The following is an 18,711-nucleotide window of genomic DNA, read 5'->3' on the forward strand; positions in this document are numbered from 1 at the left end:
AATAATATACTAGAAATGTCCTTTGCATGCTGAATTGACTTCTGTCATGGTAATTTTTCGGTGGACAAGCAGAAATACTGTGCTACGTTTTGTCCAGAACTCAACGCGTTCATCGATGGAATCGCTCTCCTTCTGAATGCTTCCTTTTTAGGAGTAATTTCGTCCTCCTTCATCAGTGCATGGTGGAGAAATTGCGTAAGCCACATCATAAACTTCTTTATATAGCGAAATTCCCTGTGAGTTGTACCTAAATGAATGAAATCCCATCAAAGCACTTGAGTTGCACACAAATAAAGCTTTAGTTCTGAAGCTAGCTCCTTGCATAGATAGCAGATGTAATTGTTGCCAATTTTCACACCGTTCTTTTTTTACTTCGGACGTGTAAAAACATAACTTGCGAAATTTTGCTACAAGATGAATCCTTGTGAAATGTGCCAAATAAATTGCAGCCCTCTTTTTATTGTTTTTGTCACGTTAGGGTACCCTTCAAAACGCAAAATACGTAGCCGTGACTTACCTTACTTGAGCCATTTCGACAAAGAGTTCTTGGATCTGCTCTGAACGGCGCTAGACATTTCAGAACCGTCGCAGTGTATTCATCACAATTTTTCATATTAAAGACATTGCGACATTATGGAAAAATTTATTCACTGGTAGTTTTATTGAACACGTGATCTTTGCGTAATGACACGGGAAAATAAAGCAGGTGTGTTGCAACAGCATATTTTCCCATGCATATTCAATAGAGATATAATCCCGAATAATCGCAGCGACCATGGTTGATCCACAACTCACGCGCAGGCTTCTCGTTGCTTTGTCGTGCGCCCGCCATCAGAAGCTTATTTCCAAGAAAAGCAAAAAGAATGCAGAAATCGTTAATGATACTACACGATTGTCGCCATCATCAAATATGGCAGCAACGTGACTTTCAAGTAGTTGGGTCAGTGCTTAGCTGCCATATTTCATTAAGCTTATCAAAAGCCACATGACGCTTTCATCTTGCATAACAATACAGATTCTTTGCAGTTATCTAGTTTATTTTGCACGCATTCACTTCTATACAACGAAGGAGCTGAACACTTATCGCGAATAAGACGTGGAAACTGTCTGGGCCGGTTCCTCAAAGTTGCACTTTGCATCATTGTGACAGAAGAACATTCATCTTTCGCCTCTAAAACGCATAGATAATTTGGGTACGGACACGTTTGGTTGACACGTAACTCATTATAATAGCATTGCTAACATATTAACGCAATATTATTTACAATATGCTCAATGGCAAAATTGGTTTTCTACAAAGGTCACCAAATGAGTGACAAAGCCACACGTGATGGGAAATTCGTGTGCTGTTCTCACTGCACACGGATCCCTACGCACGAAGCAAACAAAAGCGCTACAAATGTGAAAGAAAAGCAGCTAGCAGAAGAATTTGGGTTTTTTATCTGCACAGACACAGAAAGCGTCTGTTCTACAGAAATCGTAAAACTGCGACAGTCTTCGTGTGGTTAGTTGTTTGGCACAAGTTCCTCGAAGGGCGTGATTAACGGATTCTGTTCCCTGTGAGGACAGGTTCGGCTTGTGGGACATTCACAGGTCACTGCACTTATCAGTACTCTTGCGTGTTTTCGAATAGGAAAGATAAGTCGCATCAGAGTCTAGAGATAGTAATGTCTGCTAAGGGCTTCTTTCCCTCCTATATGTTTCCGCTTAATGCATAACAAGCAACACTACTGTTGGCACTAGCGAACAAAAAAATGGTGCGTCACTTCTAAAAGATACAGACATGAATAATCTAAATAGATGTCACATTGTCCAATACTCTATGTCACAATATATGGCGTAATGACTGCATGAAAGACATCGCAAATCTGAATCTATCGACAAGTGATTGAGCGCACAGTCACAAAAGCTGCCAAAATGCACTCCTTCCGATCGTGCGCAGAACATAGCATAAGTGGCTTACTGTAAACACAAGCGTGCGCAAAGATGTAATTTGACGTAACATCACGTCCACATTTTCGCAGTGATTGTTTCTCTCCGATATAGAAATATAGCACTTAACACTGCTTGTAGTATCTGTCCATTCACTGAATATTTTTTCCGATGCCACCAATGATCTGAATTATACAATGGTCGTAGCCTGCAGTCGTTCCTCCTAATAAATACGTGATGTGACAAATTTCCTATGTCCCTAACATTAGTCAGGTCTCACTAAAGTTACAGTCGCAGTGAAAAGTACCTATATTTGTCAACACCTATCCAATACCAGGAAATAACAAACCTGTATGGGCGAACCTGGATGAAGTGATTTCTATATCGAACGCGTGAAATTCACTGACAGATACGTATGTAAAATAAATTGCTCATAAAGAGCTCCATACACCGCATTCCCTGCATCAAATTGGGGGCCATCGTAAAGCCCCTTCCACGTTACGAACGAAGCATTGAATAGAGTTATGGTTTTTGTCGTTCTTTTAATCTCAAGCACATGTGTACGAATGCGCGGCAGTGTGCCAGAAGCTGTGAAAAGTGTATTGGAAGCCGACATTTAGCGAAATGGACTGCGGCAGGTTCTGCAGAATCTCGCGCATTGAGAACGCAGTTCTCGCTGACATATTTCGAAAGTGTTGAAGGCAAAGACAAAAGCTACTGCCTGCTACGCGCACATTGTTTCCAACAAATTAACTTCGTCCTTGCTATTTCTCGCCCCCCCCCCCCATTACAAATAACAAAATCGAAGTATTTCGATTTTGTTATTTGTCAAATAACATATCAAAGTATTTTTAGAGCATAAGCCTGTTCGTCACAGCTGGGTTAGACTGTATCATATTTATGTTGCTCCCACATATGTCCTTTACCTCTGTTTGTTTAACTTGTTTTAACATCTTGCCACTCAATATTGTGCCACTGACGTAAGCAACTCAATTGATGCCCATGACATTAGGTTATGTAGTCGAATACGACAAGTAATGAAAATCAAGTCGAATGATAGGTGCCTTTTGAGATTCGGGATGCCAACTTGCTAAGAACTTGTACGCGTGGTGCTACAGTTCATATGTAAAGTTTTTGTACAGTCTTCTTGTAGTTTTTTTTTTGTATTTCTAAGTTTACACCTTTTTGAAACACTTGAAGGTCAACAGGAAGAATTTCATCCATCCGTCACATCACTTTTTCTTTTAAGAACCAATTACATTTCAGGTAGAGTGGTAGAAGCAAAAACACAAATTTATGCTTGTGTTTTTCATATTGTTAAACAAGGAAAGAGAAACTGCACCTGAGCTTCACTGTAATTATCAACTGAACCATGGGGGCGCTATAAACACACTGTGTGTAATTTAAAACTTTCGAATATGCACTTTGGTATTTGTTGTCAGCTTCCTCTGTGTATTTCTAACACTTCTCGGCACTTGAACTGGTAATCATCCTTACAACTATGCAGCGGCAGCTGCAGCTGCAGTCATGGCGGCCAGTAACCAAAGCGTCGTAGAGGAGACTGAGACAGCACTGGATGGTCCAGGATCTGCAAAGAGCAAAATACAAATACACAGTGGTGTAATGTGTAATCAAGAACAACGGCACCATACTAGGGCTAGTCGAATAAATGAAGTAGCTCGCTCTAGTAGCGGAAAATCTACAAGAACCGACACTATAAGACACTGCGCTGTCTAATGTGGTCGAACAGGGAATGCCGTTGGAGCCAATGTTGCGACTAGTGAATTGTCCTACTTGCACTGACAAGACGCCTTCTCGAAACGTTGACTCCAGCGATAGTACTTGTTCGACCACTGTTAATCCCTTGAAGCCTCTATCTTCCTGTAAACTTTGGTTTGCGTTGTCTACTGTGTCTTTTGAATTCTTGAGGTATTGCCCGCCATATTTCTCGTATTACCAGTCATGCATATAATACCTATTTTTTTAACAATAAAGAAAAACACTACATCGAACAGCCTCAATTACCGCTTCTATTTCATCTGTTTTTCAAGGAAACCGCGCCATGACGAGAAGATTAAAGGTGCCTTAGCTAAATACATAATTCGCTGCTGCAGAGAGGATGTGCCGTGTACAGACATTTAACTGAAACTAGATGGCGTGGCATGGTGAATGTAGGCATACTGAATGATTCTTGAACAAACCTGAACATCCCTGCGACGTTTCAACTTTTCCCTCAGGACATCTGCAGATTGCCGTTCCGTCCACCGTGACGCATTCCGCCCCTTTCTTGGTGCACTTCTTTCGCATTTCTTCGTTGCATTGAGACGGAGCTGCAAGTTCATGTGCAATGGGCTTTGTTAAGTTTGTTGGCGCATATTATTACTAAAATTACTTAAAATTATTTTTCCTAATTTATATCTGTAACCCCTTAACGTTCTGGAGAACAAATACGTATGTTTCAATTTTTTTCTAAAGCCACACTCTACATTTGCCAAAAGTATTGTAAGACATGAGTCCTACTTGCCCTCACAATGCACGCCTGCTGCCCGATTATCAGAACTATTGTGGTGACTGCACCGGCCGCAAGTGCAATTGACAATTCCAGGCATCAGAAAGAAAGAAGGAGTGCCGTAGCAAGCTCTGAAGCAAGCAATTTTGCAACACATTTACAACGTGCACAGATCACGGCAACATGTCTACTCAGATGGGTCAGGAAAACTCAACAGCTCTGCTGCTGCAGTCGTCATCCCGGCAAACTGTAAAGAAATCAGGTTGAATACTTCATGTATTACCACCTCGACGGGTGCAGAGCTTGCGGCACTCCGTGCTGCCCTTGATTTCAGTAATCAGGAATCACCGCAACAATGGGCAGTCTTTAGTGATTATAACGCAGCCCTTGAGTGCATGCATACAAAACCCAACGCTAACGCACCCAATGAACAATTCGCCTCAGAAATTCGACAGATATATCATCTCAGCCATGATAAGGGACGCGACATAATCTTTTAATGACTTCCACGACATTGTACCATCAACGGGAGTCAACTCGACATGAAAATGGTCAAGTTGCCTTGGTTTCGCTTTCGCGAACAGACGCTGCGGCTGGGCTGCGATTGACGTCTTATGAATGCACTTGGCCCCTGTAAGATTCCAAAGTCTTCACCATGTGTCGTTTGCGTTTGTTGTCTCCGGATATACGGATGCACCTACCGCCTCGGTTAACACGTGAACAAAGCATGCTGTATCGTCTGTGGCTAGGCGTTTCATTTACATACTCATATGCTTTCATTAATGGAATGGCCAACAGTGCGACACATGCAACAGCGATGAGACGCTCGCACACATTATCTGTGTCTCTCCGCGATACAGTGCCCAGAGAGAAGTGATGTGCAGAGTGCTGGACCAATTGAACAATCGTCCACTATCAGAACCAAAAGCTTCAGTTCAATGCTCCCAAAGAACGTAGGTGCTGAATGCCTTACTAGCGCTACTAATATTCCTGCGGTCTACGGGGCTTCATGATAGACTAAGAACGCCGCCGCCTACTGCTCCATAGTGTACGCGGTTTGTTTGTGCTCGTCTCTCATTCTCTTTAACCTCCTTTCCACTTTCTATCTCTTTTTATTCCCCTTAACCGTTCCCCCCGTGCGGGGTAGCAAACCGGAACTACCTTTGGTTAATCTCCCTGCCTTTCTATGGATCATTCTCTCTCTCTCTCTCTCTCTCTCTCTCTCTCTGTAAAGCGTCCCTACCCGACGCTCTTATTATTTACGAATGCTTCCGGAGGTCATTGCTCCAGTCATGTTGGCGGCTACTCATTTATTGATTTTTCACATTCATTGTTAAGAAATGAGCTTGGCCTCTGGCTCTGCTATATGGTAACGTTGTAGTGACGGCCAAGAACACAGTAGCAAAACTGTGAATGACGAAGGTAACTCTTTATTGGGCGAACGTGGCGCCCCTAATAGCAAGCACAATAAGCACAACGATCGCGGCGAATGCAGTCGGCGATCGTTGAAAATTTGATTTGCGGGTCAAGCGCCTTCGCTATCATATATGACCCATCGAACGGTCCAGGATAATTCCTGGTGCCCACGTGTCTTCCAGAAACTACTACACAATTCGTGTCGCGCACGCAGTATGATTGCACAAGGCTCCGCGAAAACATACACAACAGATAGATTCAACGATAGCATCCGATTAAGTTGCACATCATGCAGGTGCTTTTTGCACTGGGCGTTAACGTTAAACATTTGTTAGCCGTTGAAAAGAGGTCACGGAGGAAACATGAAGAAGTATGCATCTCAATAACTATCTAGTGCATGTCACAGTGCTTTTATTTATACTTATTGCACTGATAATAACTGAATTAACATATTCAACTAAAGAAAAGGATGCACTGGAATCAGTGAACCAATATTGTGTCGAAGTAAACATGTGGATATGATAAACTTGGAAGAAATGTTAAAAATTGCATGCGCTGATCTGATTAGAAACATCATTTTGGAAATATTTTAGCCTGGCAACAAGAAATTTAATGAGATTTCGGTGTTCATCTGCCGCAGACTGAGAAATGATATGCCACCCCCCCCCCCCCCTGTATGAATAATACTAAATAAATTATTGTAGTGGGCAGCCAGCGCGCTGCGACAGGGAGGAGCCTGGAGCCGAAGCACGCTAGCTGCCCGCTGCTGGCTGACGTAAGCAGAACGTGGCCTTGAGGGGCGTGGCATTGTGCTCGCTGCAGCCTCCCAGTTTCGGTTTCGCGCGCTCCGATAGCCAAATATTGTCGTGCCATAATTCAGCGGCTAATCGCATTTTTCTAGGCCCCAAAAGTTTATATGGCTTGCACGAAAAACTCGCTTCAATTTCCCATTTACGATGAGTCCGCTGAAACTACTAGCTTAAATGTTCAATAACGTAATTTTCTTAACTAGCGACAAATTACCATGCATCGCACGTCACCTCGTGGTCACCACCACTCATGGCTTGTCTCCGTAGGAACGATCCTTTTATTTCAAAACGAGTGTTTTTAAATATAATCAAAGTCTTCTTGGTAACTCGCTTATCGTATTAAGTGGAATATACTCATCGGTGGGCATTGATAAGAGTTTAATCGTGTGTTTAAACGCATATACAACATACAAATTACCCCGTTTTCTCGTACATAATAATTGAATTCGAAGGACAAAAACCAAACTCAGCTCACAAGATACTCTAAAGTGAGGATAGCTCAATGTTAATACATTGAAGTGGAGGTGTGAGAACTTTGTCAAGCGTTTTCTCGCTTTTATTCCTGCCTCTCGCCTCAATATTTATGTGTTGATGGGAATAAACGCTAAAGCCAGCATGGGTTTTCTGATGTGGCATGTTGAAAAGACATCGGTCAGCAGCTGGAACAAAAATCCGTGAGAAAGCATGAATAACGATTCTCAAAGGCAACGTTAGGGTCGTTGACCGTTCAATTGCGTTTTCAGTAGGCAAACTTCTGACGCACCCCCCCCCCTACCCTCTTCACATTACTTCTCTCACTCTTTCACATACCGCTGACCAGATCAGTTTATTTAATTTACATCGGATCAGCCCAGTTTTTGTTAGGCCATCCCCGGATCAGCTCACTTGCCATCGACGACAAGCCGAATAAGCAGACGCAGAACAACTCGGGAAGGAAGGAAGCAAAACATAAGCAAACGAAATTGGGTTTCGTAGAGGAGTTGTGCGTTTGATGGCCCATATCTGTTGCGGATCAGGTAAATCAGGTACCATTTGTTGTTTTATTTCGTACTTCCACAGAGACCAAAGCGGGTCACCGACATATCTTTAGGGGTCGCATGTATAGCTACCTAAACCCCCATTTCGTTAAACAAGATTCATACACACCACCCTCCTACGGTTTTTTTCTCACGTTCCTTCGTTTCAATAGTCGATCATGCGTTGGAGGCTTGAATCGTAACAAGGAAACTAACGCCCAAGCGTTGTTGTTGATTGTTGGTATTCTTGTCAAACCAGCCTTCTAGCATTTAAGCTGGAGTCTCAAGATTCGCCTTGCTGTGGTTACTACAAGCAAGTGCCTCAAGACGATTTGCTCAAATGATGAACTTGTGGCATGTTTTTAGTCTACTTTGTGTAATAATAAATGTCTGCGCAAGTAAACCAGAGCGATTCTAACGCATTTGACGTACTTTTGATGGTTCGAATCAAGACAGTTCGTTAACGTTTGGAACAAGAGTGATAACTTGGCTCTCAGTATGCACTAAGACTATGCTATTTGTCGTATACATCTATTGTACTTATGCGAATCCAGGAAGAACTTGGATGATGAGGCCACTTACGAATTTGACTTGCCTTCTTATTTAGATATGGGGTAATTCAGTGACAGGGAGACAATCTTCCACATAGCGAGCCCCATGAGTGGAACAACCCAAACTAAATCACAACATTTGTAGTCCGGTTACGTTAACAACCATCTGGTTGCACCAGTCGCTAGAAACGCTGTGTTAGCTGAAAAATGTAAACCAATAAGTTTTGCCATAGTTGTGACGATGTATGGTTTAGAATACGCACCTGGATCCACCCCCTCTGTTGCTGGTGTATTTGACGCTTCTTTACAGACAGCCTTTTGGTTTTCCATGACACAACGCTGCCCACTGCTTCTGCATTTATTAATTTCTTCCTCATTGCACGATTCAGGAACTACAGCAGCTGGGAGAAAATGAACGGCACTATATCAATCATGCAGACTCTCTTAACCGTTACTTGTGAATAACATGACTCAAAATCCGCCTTACTGAAAGCTATGGTAACTGACTAGGTGTGTGTAAAGTCAAATACACTGAAAAAAGATTCGAAATGTATTTAAAGACTTAAAGGTAAGCTTAGACTCACGTATCCTTGAAGCGTATTATTTCTAACTAGCAGCCAAGAAGTAGGATGCCACAACGTCTGCTTTATGTTGCAGATCTTTGAGGTATGATTAACCATTATTGTGTACTGAAATCTACAGAATCGCGCTATTTCCGTTCTGCAACCACCCTATAATATCATGAGCACTGAACTACCATCTCAGTGGGAACAGGTTCTCTTGCTGCAGCAAGGTCCTTTTATGAGAAACACAGTGTGCAACGGGTATTTGAGGCTTCTTTAGTTGTAATTCACGTGAACATCCATGACCGTCGTCAACCGTGCCTTGAGGGCACTTGCACTCTGCTTTTTGGTCTTTGTAGACGCATTCCCGCTGCTTGTCCTCGCATTCTCGCCTCTCTTTGGAGTTGCATGTTGTACGGGCTGAAGAATGACATTGATTCTTAACCAAAGAACCAGTTCTTATCGAACCTTGAAATCAAAACTGCATCCTAACTTTCCATCTCAGACTTTCAAAAATTAATTCGCTAATCATGGACACAAGGCAAAACTCCCTCACAGTTAGGCAATTTTTCGTACAGATATTCTTTTTTTTTTCATTTGAATTGTTCAACCTGATCAAGCCGCTTGTCACGTTTGCACGATATACCGCATGTAAGCACTTTAGCTAAGCCGAGACGCGTAAGCAACAGTAAGCCGCATAGACACGCCATGTGCATCTTTTCTGTGATAATTAGATTCCAGCCCTGTTAGTGAACTCGTTTGTATGTGCATGGTGATAGAAAAAAAATAACAAATAACAAATTTACCAACTCTTTTTGGTCCCTGCAAGCTCCGTCTGTGCTTCGGTATAAGCGTGATAGGGGGAATGCTCAAGAGGAAGCTTTAGCTCTGGCCCAACTCCGACGCGGCCTATTCAAATACATGTAAAACGCAAAAACAATTTTCTGAAATAACCCCTGGACCGATTTTAATGAAATTTGATGCATTTGAGAGAGAAAGCTAAATTCTAGTGACTATTGGAAGCGGAATTTTTATTCGGTGCTTGAATTTTGTTAAAAAGATGTTCAAAAATGGGAAGGCATGAAAAAAAATAGAAATACGAAGTTTACGAATTCATAGCTCTGCATCGAAAATAGATATCGCGGTCACATGCATCTCGCCTGACATCGTCAGTGAAGCCGTCACTGACGGGGAGGGGTTCTACTCCGGCGGCTCGGCTGTGTGTGGCGCAGCCGCGGATGCGCTATCTTGAAAGCCATCTGCGATGGGGACAGTGTACGACAAGTACAAATGGCTTCTTGTGCGCTGCGTTTTCACCTCTTCGCGTTGAAGCGAGAGGCAGCACGAAGGTCAATTCGCTCGCTGCTGCTGCCGCACTTCGTCACTCCAGCGTTTTGACAGCGAGCTTCCGCGGTTGTAAAGTGAGATGTGTTCATGTTTGCCTGTGCGTACGTGACACCATGCTTGTTAATTTAGTTAGTAAGCGAATATTTACAAGCTCATACGGCCGGAAAAACTACTAATAATACTTCCAGCTTCCTACTAATTTGCTATCGCAATCGATGCTTCGCCTTTCGGGCGAAACTGTGGCTTTTCGTTTCCTGTAATACATATGTGCTTGTTTTATGCAACCTAAATTTTTAAAGGAGCATGGGATCCCAACACTTGCAAAAAAATGAAAACTAGACGCTATAATGCGCAGCGGCTTTTCGTAACCAGCTAATACAGCGTTCTCGTAATTTTACTTTTCCGACAACGAGCACGCTGAGATGCCATAGCAGGAACAGAACCTTTTCACTCACCAGAGCAACCGCCTTGCCCTGTAACCATGCCCGGCGGGCACTGGCACTTAGGTTCTTCGTTTTCGCTGACGCATATTTGTCCCTTACTGGCACATTCCAACTCTTTGTCCTGGGTGCACGATACTCCAGCTGCGGCAAGAAAGAAAAGCCACAGTTAAAAGAAATAAAATTAAATTCTGATGTTTTACGTGCCAACGCCACGATAAGATTGTGAGGCGCGCCGCCGTGGTGGACTATGAATTAATTTCGGCCACTTGGGGTTCCCTTAAAGTATACTCAATGCACGGTACACGGGAGTTCTTGCATTTCGACCCCATCGAAATGCGGCCGCCGCGGCCGGGAATTGATCCCGCACCTTTGGCGCAATGCCAAAGCTTACACCACCACGGCGGGCGAAAAATATCGCAGTAGGAGAAAAGCTCTAAAGTTCGTCCCACCCGGAATTTCTTCTATATAGATAACTTTAAAATTTTGATCAGTTGATCTCCATGCCTTTCCTGTCCTTGTTTTCTCTCTCTCTCTCTCTCTCTCTTGATCAGTAATGTGTACTTTTTTTTTAATTATATGTTAGCTACGCAAACGTTGTCGGCATAAGTGGTTTATGCGCGTCGGCCTGCATAAATTTTTGAATGCAAGAAGAGCCGTAAGCGTATACTTATCATGGATTTGTTGGTTAATATGTTAATTTCGTTATAATGTTATACAGTTTTGTTGCATATGTACTTGAAGCGAGTCCCATTCAACGACAACTTCGTTCTCTTTGGTATTTCTATACTTCGCGCGATCCAGATACTCATCATCAAATGTGGCGCTCCATGCGCTAACTTCGCCTCAGAGGTTGGGAGTCTCGACATGAAGACAAACACCCCATGTGACGCAGCTGATCGCACAGAAAAGGGAGAAGTGGGTCATGGGTCATGTTGTTGGAAGCTGAGAGCTCCATCCGTCTTCTGGATCAGGTACAACACATGGGGGTTAATCTTTTTGTCGTGGTCCCGTGCCTGTGATTGTGCAATTACTGTGATGAATGCCAAATTCAATTATAAATGTTTCACAACATAAGCTCTGTGGTAGTGTACACGAAAATGACGTTGTTTTCGGAGACTTGCATTTTTTTCTCACTTTTTTACACTTTTACTTTGCATTTTAATGCTAAGGCATTAAAAACCCTCTACTCACGCTCGCAGACTGACCGACGCAGGCGGCCTCGTGTGACCCGGTCCACTTCTCGGAATCCAGCCGCGCATTTGAACCAGAAAAAGTTCTCGAACTTAACGCACTCGTTCTGTCCCTTGTAGGCCTCCTCCTGACCCTTGAGAAGACTGTCACAGAGGTTTTCTTCTACGATTTCTGCAAAGATTTCGGTTTGCCCGGAAGCGTGGGATTGCTTAAATGAAAGGCTTGGCGAGGTAACTTAGCCATATTTAAACATTAAAAAATTTTAAAGGAGGCTGTGACCAAAACAAAAAATCCCTACCTGTCGCAGTGTCCTTCTTGATCGGTAACTTCGGATACAGCATGCACAAGTCGCCATCTGGATGCTCACACGTTTGAAGCCTTTTCAGAAGGTACTTCGAAAGTGGCTTTGATGCTATAAGTCTCGCCTCGATTTTCTCCCTGTGAATCGCGGAAGATGCCCAGCGATAGCTTGATTGCTTAACTCACTAATTATTTCGCTTCGTTCAGATATGTCACTCGTCAGCTAAAAAAAAATATCAGCGGGAATTTACCGGCCGATGCTAGATGAAATAGGTAGCATTACATCACATCTTTTTGAAGTCCCGGATCCGTGATGTAAGCCTTCTTCGCTACATTCTAAACTGCTGTGCAGGACCGCACTCGCCAAACGTCCTGCCTCTTCAGTTCAGAACGGAAATGCAAGTCACGGTGGTCCGAAGCGTACCACGGTCAGCTGAACTATATATATATATATATATATATATATATATATATATATATATATATATATATATATATATATATATATATATATATATATATATATATATATATATATATATATATATATATATATATATATATATATACCACTTCCAGGTGACCTGCTTCCCCTACTTCACACACGTGCGCTTTCTTCCGCTTTGGCGCTCCTAATGCTAATGCACATACAATAGCTGAGAGGAGACTGTGCTTTGTATGCTTCCAAGATTTCGGGTGTAAATTCCATGATGCGGGCACTGGAATAAGTATAGTTGAAGCAGGAAAGAAACTTTTGCACGACAAAGGCAGACACGGACAAGCGTCTGTGTCCTGGCTATTCCCGTCTTCCTTCTGCACTCATTGTGGAATACAAACTAGACTGCTTACCGACATTTCTTATGCAATTTAAGTTTCCACTGCCCAACGTGTATTTATATTTCTTTTGCTATTAAAAGGTTTAACCAAAAAAAAAGGATGTTTCACTCACGTGCAGTTCAGTATCTCAACCTTAAAAACGTCTGTTCCGATACTCGTTTTCATCTGCAAAAGAACGATGGCAGCAGAAGGAACACTCACACACTGTATATGTTCAATGCGCACATGCCCGGAAACGTTTGCGGGCATTCTCGGATAAACAAAGCGGCTGGCACAAGTGATTTCGTGTTTTGTAACCACAACTAACTGTGACACTCACTTCATTCGGAATTACGTTAACTGACGAGTGGCAAGTGCAAACTGCTACCTCGGTGACAGGGTTTTAGTTGTGCGTGCGGTTCGTTTCCAGAAGTGATTACGATGATTTCAGCGGATAACCAAACGTTACCAGGATATATAAGCAAGCCTCATGTATAGTAATATGGCCAGTATTTCCTGTTTATAAATCCCCAATTCTACGTTTGCACTGGATAATCGCAGTAACAATAAGTACAAAGTCGATAAGTGCTCGTATAGAAGCATAGCCTATCCGCCACACTTTAAGGACTGTGCTGCCGGTCTGGAGGGGGGGGGGGGGGGTCGAACTGTGAAACTATTGGAATCTGAATAAAAAACTTCTGTTTCGGGTCATAGTATTCGATATGAATATGTGGTACGACTTTTATTTTTAATATGCGGCTGTGATTTACAGGTCTACGTGCATGGAAATTTCAACTGCCATGTGTAAGTCACCCAGAAAACGTTGTGACCTTTCACTATTTGCTCACACACAAGCTCAACAGCTAAAAAGCATCGCGTGCATTAAAATAAACATATTATTATTATTATTATTATTATTATTATTATTATTATTATTATTATTATTATTATTATTATTATTATTATTATTATTATTATTATTATTATTATTATTATTATTATTATTATTATTATTATTGCCACATTTCCTCTTTCAGTTTTTGCTAACTTCAGAAGGAGGTGAATGCTCGATATCCCGTTTAATATTTGAAGCGCGTTTATTAAAACATTCTCATTTGGTTCGGCTGTGAAAATTTTGCTATTCGCACATCCCTATACATTTAATGCATTTGTACACACATTTTCTACAGCATTTCAGCTCGACCCAAAATGAGGTCATTTCTTTAGCCGCAGACACATTCTTTAGCTTGGCATATCCTCTTGAAGCTAACCTAAGCACACCTGTAAAATGTAATCACTTAGAACGGTGTGAGCTATAACAAGACTTCCACGCGTGCAAAGCCTAACATTTGGAGAAGTGCAAACAACGCCAGATATTCCGCATTTAAGGATCATTCACGGAATTTTTTCTCAGAGATGCAAAGCATTACCTATAATCAGTCTCTAACCGCAATATTTTTCTTAAATAAAAAGACCGATTTGCATTGTCACTGTGCCAAAGATAGCATATTTAAAAATGGGAGGAAGCAAGATTACGAGAGATCGTTGCTTACCGCTTCCAGAACACGGCCCTCGTACAAGTTGCAGTTGTCAGCGTCAAGTGAGATGTTAGGCGTGAAGGAAACAGTGTAGTAATACTCATCTGCAAAAGAAAAAAGAGGATTACCTGTTGCAAACAATATAGTCAGCCTCAATCTTCACATATTCCAAGCCACAGCAAAGAATATTCCACACCATCTGGAGGCGACAGACCTTGAGTGCTCCGCTGTACGCATGCTGCTCCTGGAGTCTGATTGATCTCAGCGTCAGTCTTCATTCGGTTTCTCTCTCTCTCTCTCTCTCATGCTCGCTAATTTGCACGTGCTGAGTAACAAACCTGATAACGTCTAGTTATCCTCGTTGCCTTTTATCTCACGCCCCCACCCTCTCTTTCTTTCTCCTTATCATTTCTCCCTATCTCACCACACTGCCACGCTAATCGACAGGGAAAGAACTTGGGTACCTGAACGCCCCTTCAAAGCCGATTCCTATGAATAGCTGTCAAAGCTTGATTAGATTAGAGGCATAATCACTGTTCAACATTTGTATTCAACGGAGACATGGTTAGCAGACTCTCCGTTATTTGATCGGGATCACACTGTCACTTGTTGTAATATTTCAGTAAGCGCGTATAATGTCAGCGCATTCAGATAGAGGTCAAAGCAGAAGAACTTGAAAGAATGCGATGTATGTCTGCTCCCGTCAGGTATAGCTGAAAAAAGTGCAGCGCGACGTGTAGTGATTACAGCCCGTTGCGTTGGCTCAGGCCTGTTTAAGAGGGCGCGTGCGAGCTCCCAGGAAGAAACTGCCAGCTATAATCACCCGTCTCATAAGATTAATCATTCCAGAAAGAAACTTTCCAGATCTCAGTTGCCGCCCATTTAAACGGAGTGGTTTGATAACGATGCGCAGCATTCTTAAATCGCTCAAATCGCATCGTTACCCAAAGCAAACCATAAAGATGTTGATCTTGGCACTAGTCGCTTCGTATTCGGTTCTGTCTCAAAAATTACGATTCGTACACCCCTAGAGCTTACCTGCAAGTATTGGCTCGAACGCAATTATACTGTATTTCTAGCCAAATACTGTACAATATGACCATCTACTTCGGGAAATATGGCGTACGATATTAACCGTGTGCTCTGCCTCAAATTTCAAGGCCGCATTCACTGCAGCCTCAGCCATCCATTAGAGTAATTTAGCCAGGATGCACTTTCACTGTCTTAAATTGCACCTCCTTATATGAAAAAAAAAAACACCCGAACCTATCACTTCTGTGCAGGTTGCCTCTCTAGCCATAGCCGCATGTACCTGGTGTTATCTTTAGCAAGCGTGCATCATTGAGTGTTATGACACTCTGAGGCTTTTCACTCATGAATGCATTACTTCATAGTATGGAACAATAATGATCATATATATTGTATGGTTGTATGGTTATAACTTGTATCAAAACCTAGTTATTACACAGCTAACCAGTTATGTGACTGATATGCGTTATCTATATGACCAGTATGAGCACTGCAATAATTCATCTCAGCTCACCAAGCCGCACAAGCGTACATAGAGTACGTGAATCCAACGCACTTCCCTGCCAGTCTGCAGATACGCAAGATAAGAACGTCTTTCTGTCTGCTGTTTCCTTTCACTCGTTCTTCTTCTGAATTTTCACGCTACACAATATAATATGATACAACGTGATATTTCTGGAAACTTTGCTTCTTCTCTCGCGGTTTCTCCAGGTGTGCTTGTTCCAGGGAGGATCATTTCGAGAAATCTTTGTTTCGCGCATGTATACTCACTCAGAGTGCACTCCCTGATGTAAATTTGGCCCGTCTTCCTAGTAGTCCATGGACAGGAGCAGCTTTGCTTTTCCATGTACACCTGACAGTCCGTAAAGTTCTCGTGACACTTATTTTCGGTGCATCGACCTAAATAAACAGTACATTGGGGCAATGGTTAATTCTGGATAAGAAGAAACTGTGGCTTCACTTTGAGTGAGATCGAACAGGAACAATTATATTGGAAAGTCTAGTCACGCCCAGCAATATCTATACAGCTGACTCCTTTTAACCGGAGGCTTTAGTTTCCCTGTCCAGATTCTCTTGTTGGATTTTGGATTTCGGACTTTCTTGCCCAAGTGCACTTGAAACGCACAAACGCTCTCATTCGACAACTCTAGAGCAAATGTGAATGAAAGCTATTCCATTTAAAAAAAGAAGCTGAAATATACTGGCTATTACAAGCAGATATTCTGTTTGGGACTTTATGGTGCCAGCGTGAGATAGACGGATGCGGGTGAGTGCCCTTGCGAAAAAAAGAAAGAGTCGGTTTGAAGATTTCCACTGGTAACTGGAGCTTCCGACTCATGCACCGCTTGAACGCAACTAGTCCCGTTGGACGTCGCGGTTCGACGCAGACATTTTCGGCCCGAGAAAACGCATGGCCACAAATGCAGCACATAAGGAGAGCGAGGTCCCTGGTGCCCTTTCTCAATCATCCCCTGCTCGGCGCTGGTTTAGTGCATGGGGCTCGAAGTTCAAGAAACTAAATCTCTCTCAAAGAAGCGTAGGTATCATTTAGAATTTGTATATATATAGAAGCGACCTATTTGGAAACATGTCAGGCAAATTTCAGGCACGCTATAATAAAGCTATACGTCCTTGGGCAGCTTGTTCTTTTGAATAGGTAACCCGTTGATGTAATGAAACCGCCCAGGAACCTGAACATTTATTACGACGTCACTGAAATTTGCTGAAGATGACCCGCAGCGCGTGATTTCCATATATTGATCAAACACAAACTGATACCATACTTTTTGGATAGAATCGACGTTTCGATCTCTCATGCCCATCCAATTACACTGTGCCGAGCGAATGCCGATACCGAGAGAGATCACGCCAAAAGTGTCGAGATCACCGCACGTTCAACACGCGGCTATCTAGAAGTGACTATACCGCCGCTGTCATGACAATCAGCTCAGCGCAACATTACGCGAGGCTGCGTGCATCGCAACAACCATGCGTTCAATTTATCCAGCATTCCATAATCAGACTGCTGACGCAGCGTAACGTCCTACATTTTAATGTCTTTCGCTGTGACTTGAAGCAAACATACGCTAAGGTCGAAATTAACTTCTATGTGATCAGAATTACCAATCATGTTTTATCACTACCATACTCCTCTATATGCATCCCGTTGTACATGTATTGATGAAAGAAGTACCTAAGGAGTCGCTACAATAAACATTCAACTAATATCTTGCACCACATGTCGAGATCACTTCTCATTCTGAAGCTCTGCAGTATTTAGCCATTTCATTAGAGCGTTCTACACATCTAAAACCATATGATGACTGCGAAGTATTCATCATGCTTACAGCGCATAAAGTGAGCATACGTGAAAACACTGATCAACTGAAGATAAAGGCCAGTCGGCTTTGTTCTTGAGGGTACTGTTCTTTACGAAGCATACATGATAAAGTGGAAGCTTGGGCGAGTTCGCGAATAAATATCGACATGACTGAACAGTACAAAAGACGAGGACAGAAGAAAGGACACGACACAGCACCTGATGTGTTGTGTCCATGCTTCTGTCCTCATCTTTTTGCGCTGTGCAGTCATGTCATTAAGGGAAGTACAGGCAGCGGCGGCACTGGCCGTGCGGGGTAAATAAAAAACAAGCACAAAGCTCGCCTTTGCGCATAGCGTTCGCCGCAAGCTATTCCCGGTAAATATTACGGTTGCATAAGACGCAGTTGCCGGGAAGCGACGACTGGATGGCCGGTCTATATATAGCGCCGCTCGTCGCAGTGCTGCCAGTCGGCACGGTGATCGGTGCGATGCCTCAACGTCTCGAGAAATGAAAACACGTATAGAGCTGCACTCAAATTTCGCATTAGGGAGTATCGTAATCATCAGCGGATTTTTGTCTCTCTCAAACAAATATTTCCTTTCTTTTCTTTCCTTTATTTTATTTAGGTTGTCATTCGGTACAAATGGAGGATGCGGTGATAAAATATGCATAAAAGTAACTTTAGGCGTTCACGACACCCTACCAAGTTCCATATAGAAACCACGAAATGATGCTTACTTGTGCACTCGCCGTTCACTAGCTGGTGATTATGCGGGCATGCGCAGATTATCTTATCTTTCTCCACGAGGCACGTCTGGCTGGGAAGGCAGGTCTTCTTTTGCTCTTCGCTGCAGGCCTGTGCCATCCGCACAGCTAAAATTATGGGAAAAGAAGAAAAAACAATCGCCAGACACAAATAAGACTGCTT

General features: G+C 42.7%; 1 protein-coding gene across 6 annotated transcripts in view; it reads right to left on the reverse strand.

Annotated features, from left to right (window-relative positions):
- Positions 1-627: 627 nt before the first annotated feature.
- Positions 628-18,711, reverse strand: part of LOC135895812 (glycoprotein antigen BM86-like) — a 236,882-nt gene continuing 218,798 nt past the window's right edge. For all 6 annotated transcript variants that reach the window (XM_070537626.1, XM_065423996.1, XM_065424004.2 and 3 more), the window contains 10 exons: positions 18,522-18,656; positions 16,232-16,360; positions 14,447-14,535; positions 13,027-13,079; positions 12,076-12,215; positions 11,778-11,948; positions 10,599-10,727; positions 8,497-8,634; positions 4,134-4,262; positions 628-3,520 (listed from right to left, as the gene is read on the reverse strand). In XM_070537626.1, the coding sequence (XP_070393727.1) occupies positions 3,432-3,520; positions 4,134-4,262; positions 8,497-8,634; positions 10,599-10,727; positions 11,778-11,948; positions 12,076-12,215; positions 13,027-13,079; positions 14,447-14,535; positions 16,232-16,360; positions 18,522-18,656 (1,202 nt within the window). In that variant the 3' untranslated portion in view covers positions 628-3,431. The remainder of the gene's footprint in view (positions 3,521-4,133; positions 4,263-8,496; positions 8,635-10,598; positions 10,728-11,777; positions 11,949-12,075; positions 12,216-13,026; positions 13,080-14,446; positions 14,536-16,231; positions 16,361-18,521; positions 18,657-18,711) is intronic.

Source organism: Dermacentor albipictus, chromosome 4 (assembly GCF_038994185.2).
Source record: "Dermacentor albipictus isolate Rhodes 1998 colony chromosome 4, USDA_Dalb.pri_finalv2, whole genome shotgun sequence".
Taxonomy (NCBI): Eukaryota; Metazoa; Arthropoda; class Arachnida; order Ixodida; family Ixodidae; genus Dermacentor; species Dermacentor albipictus.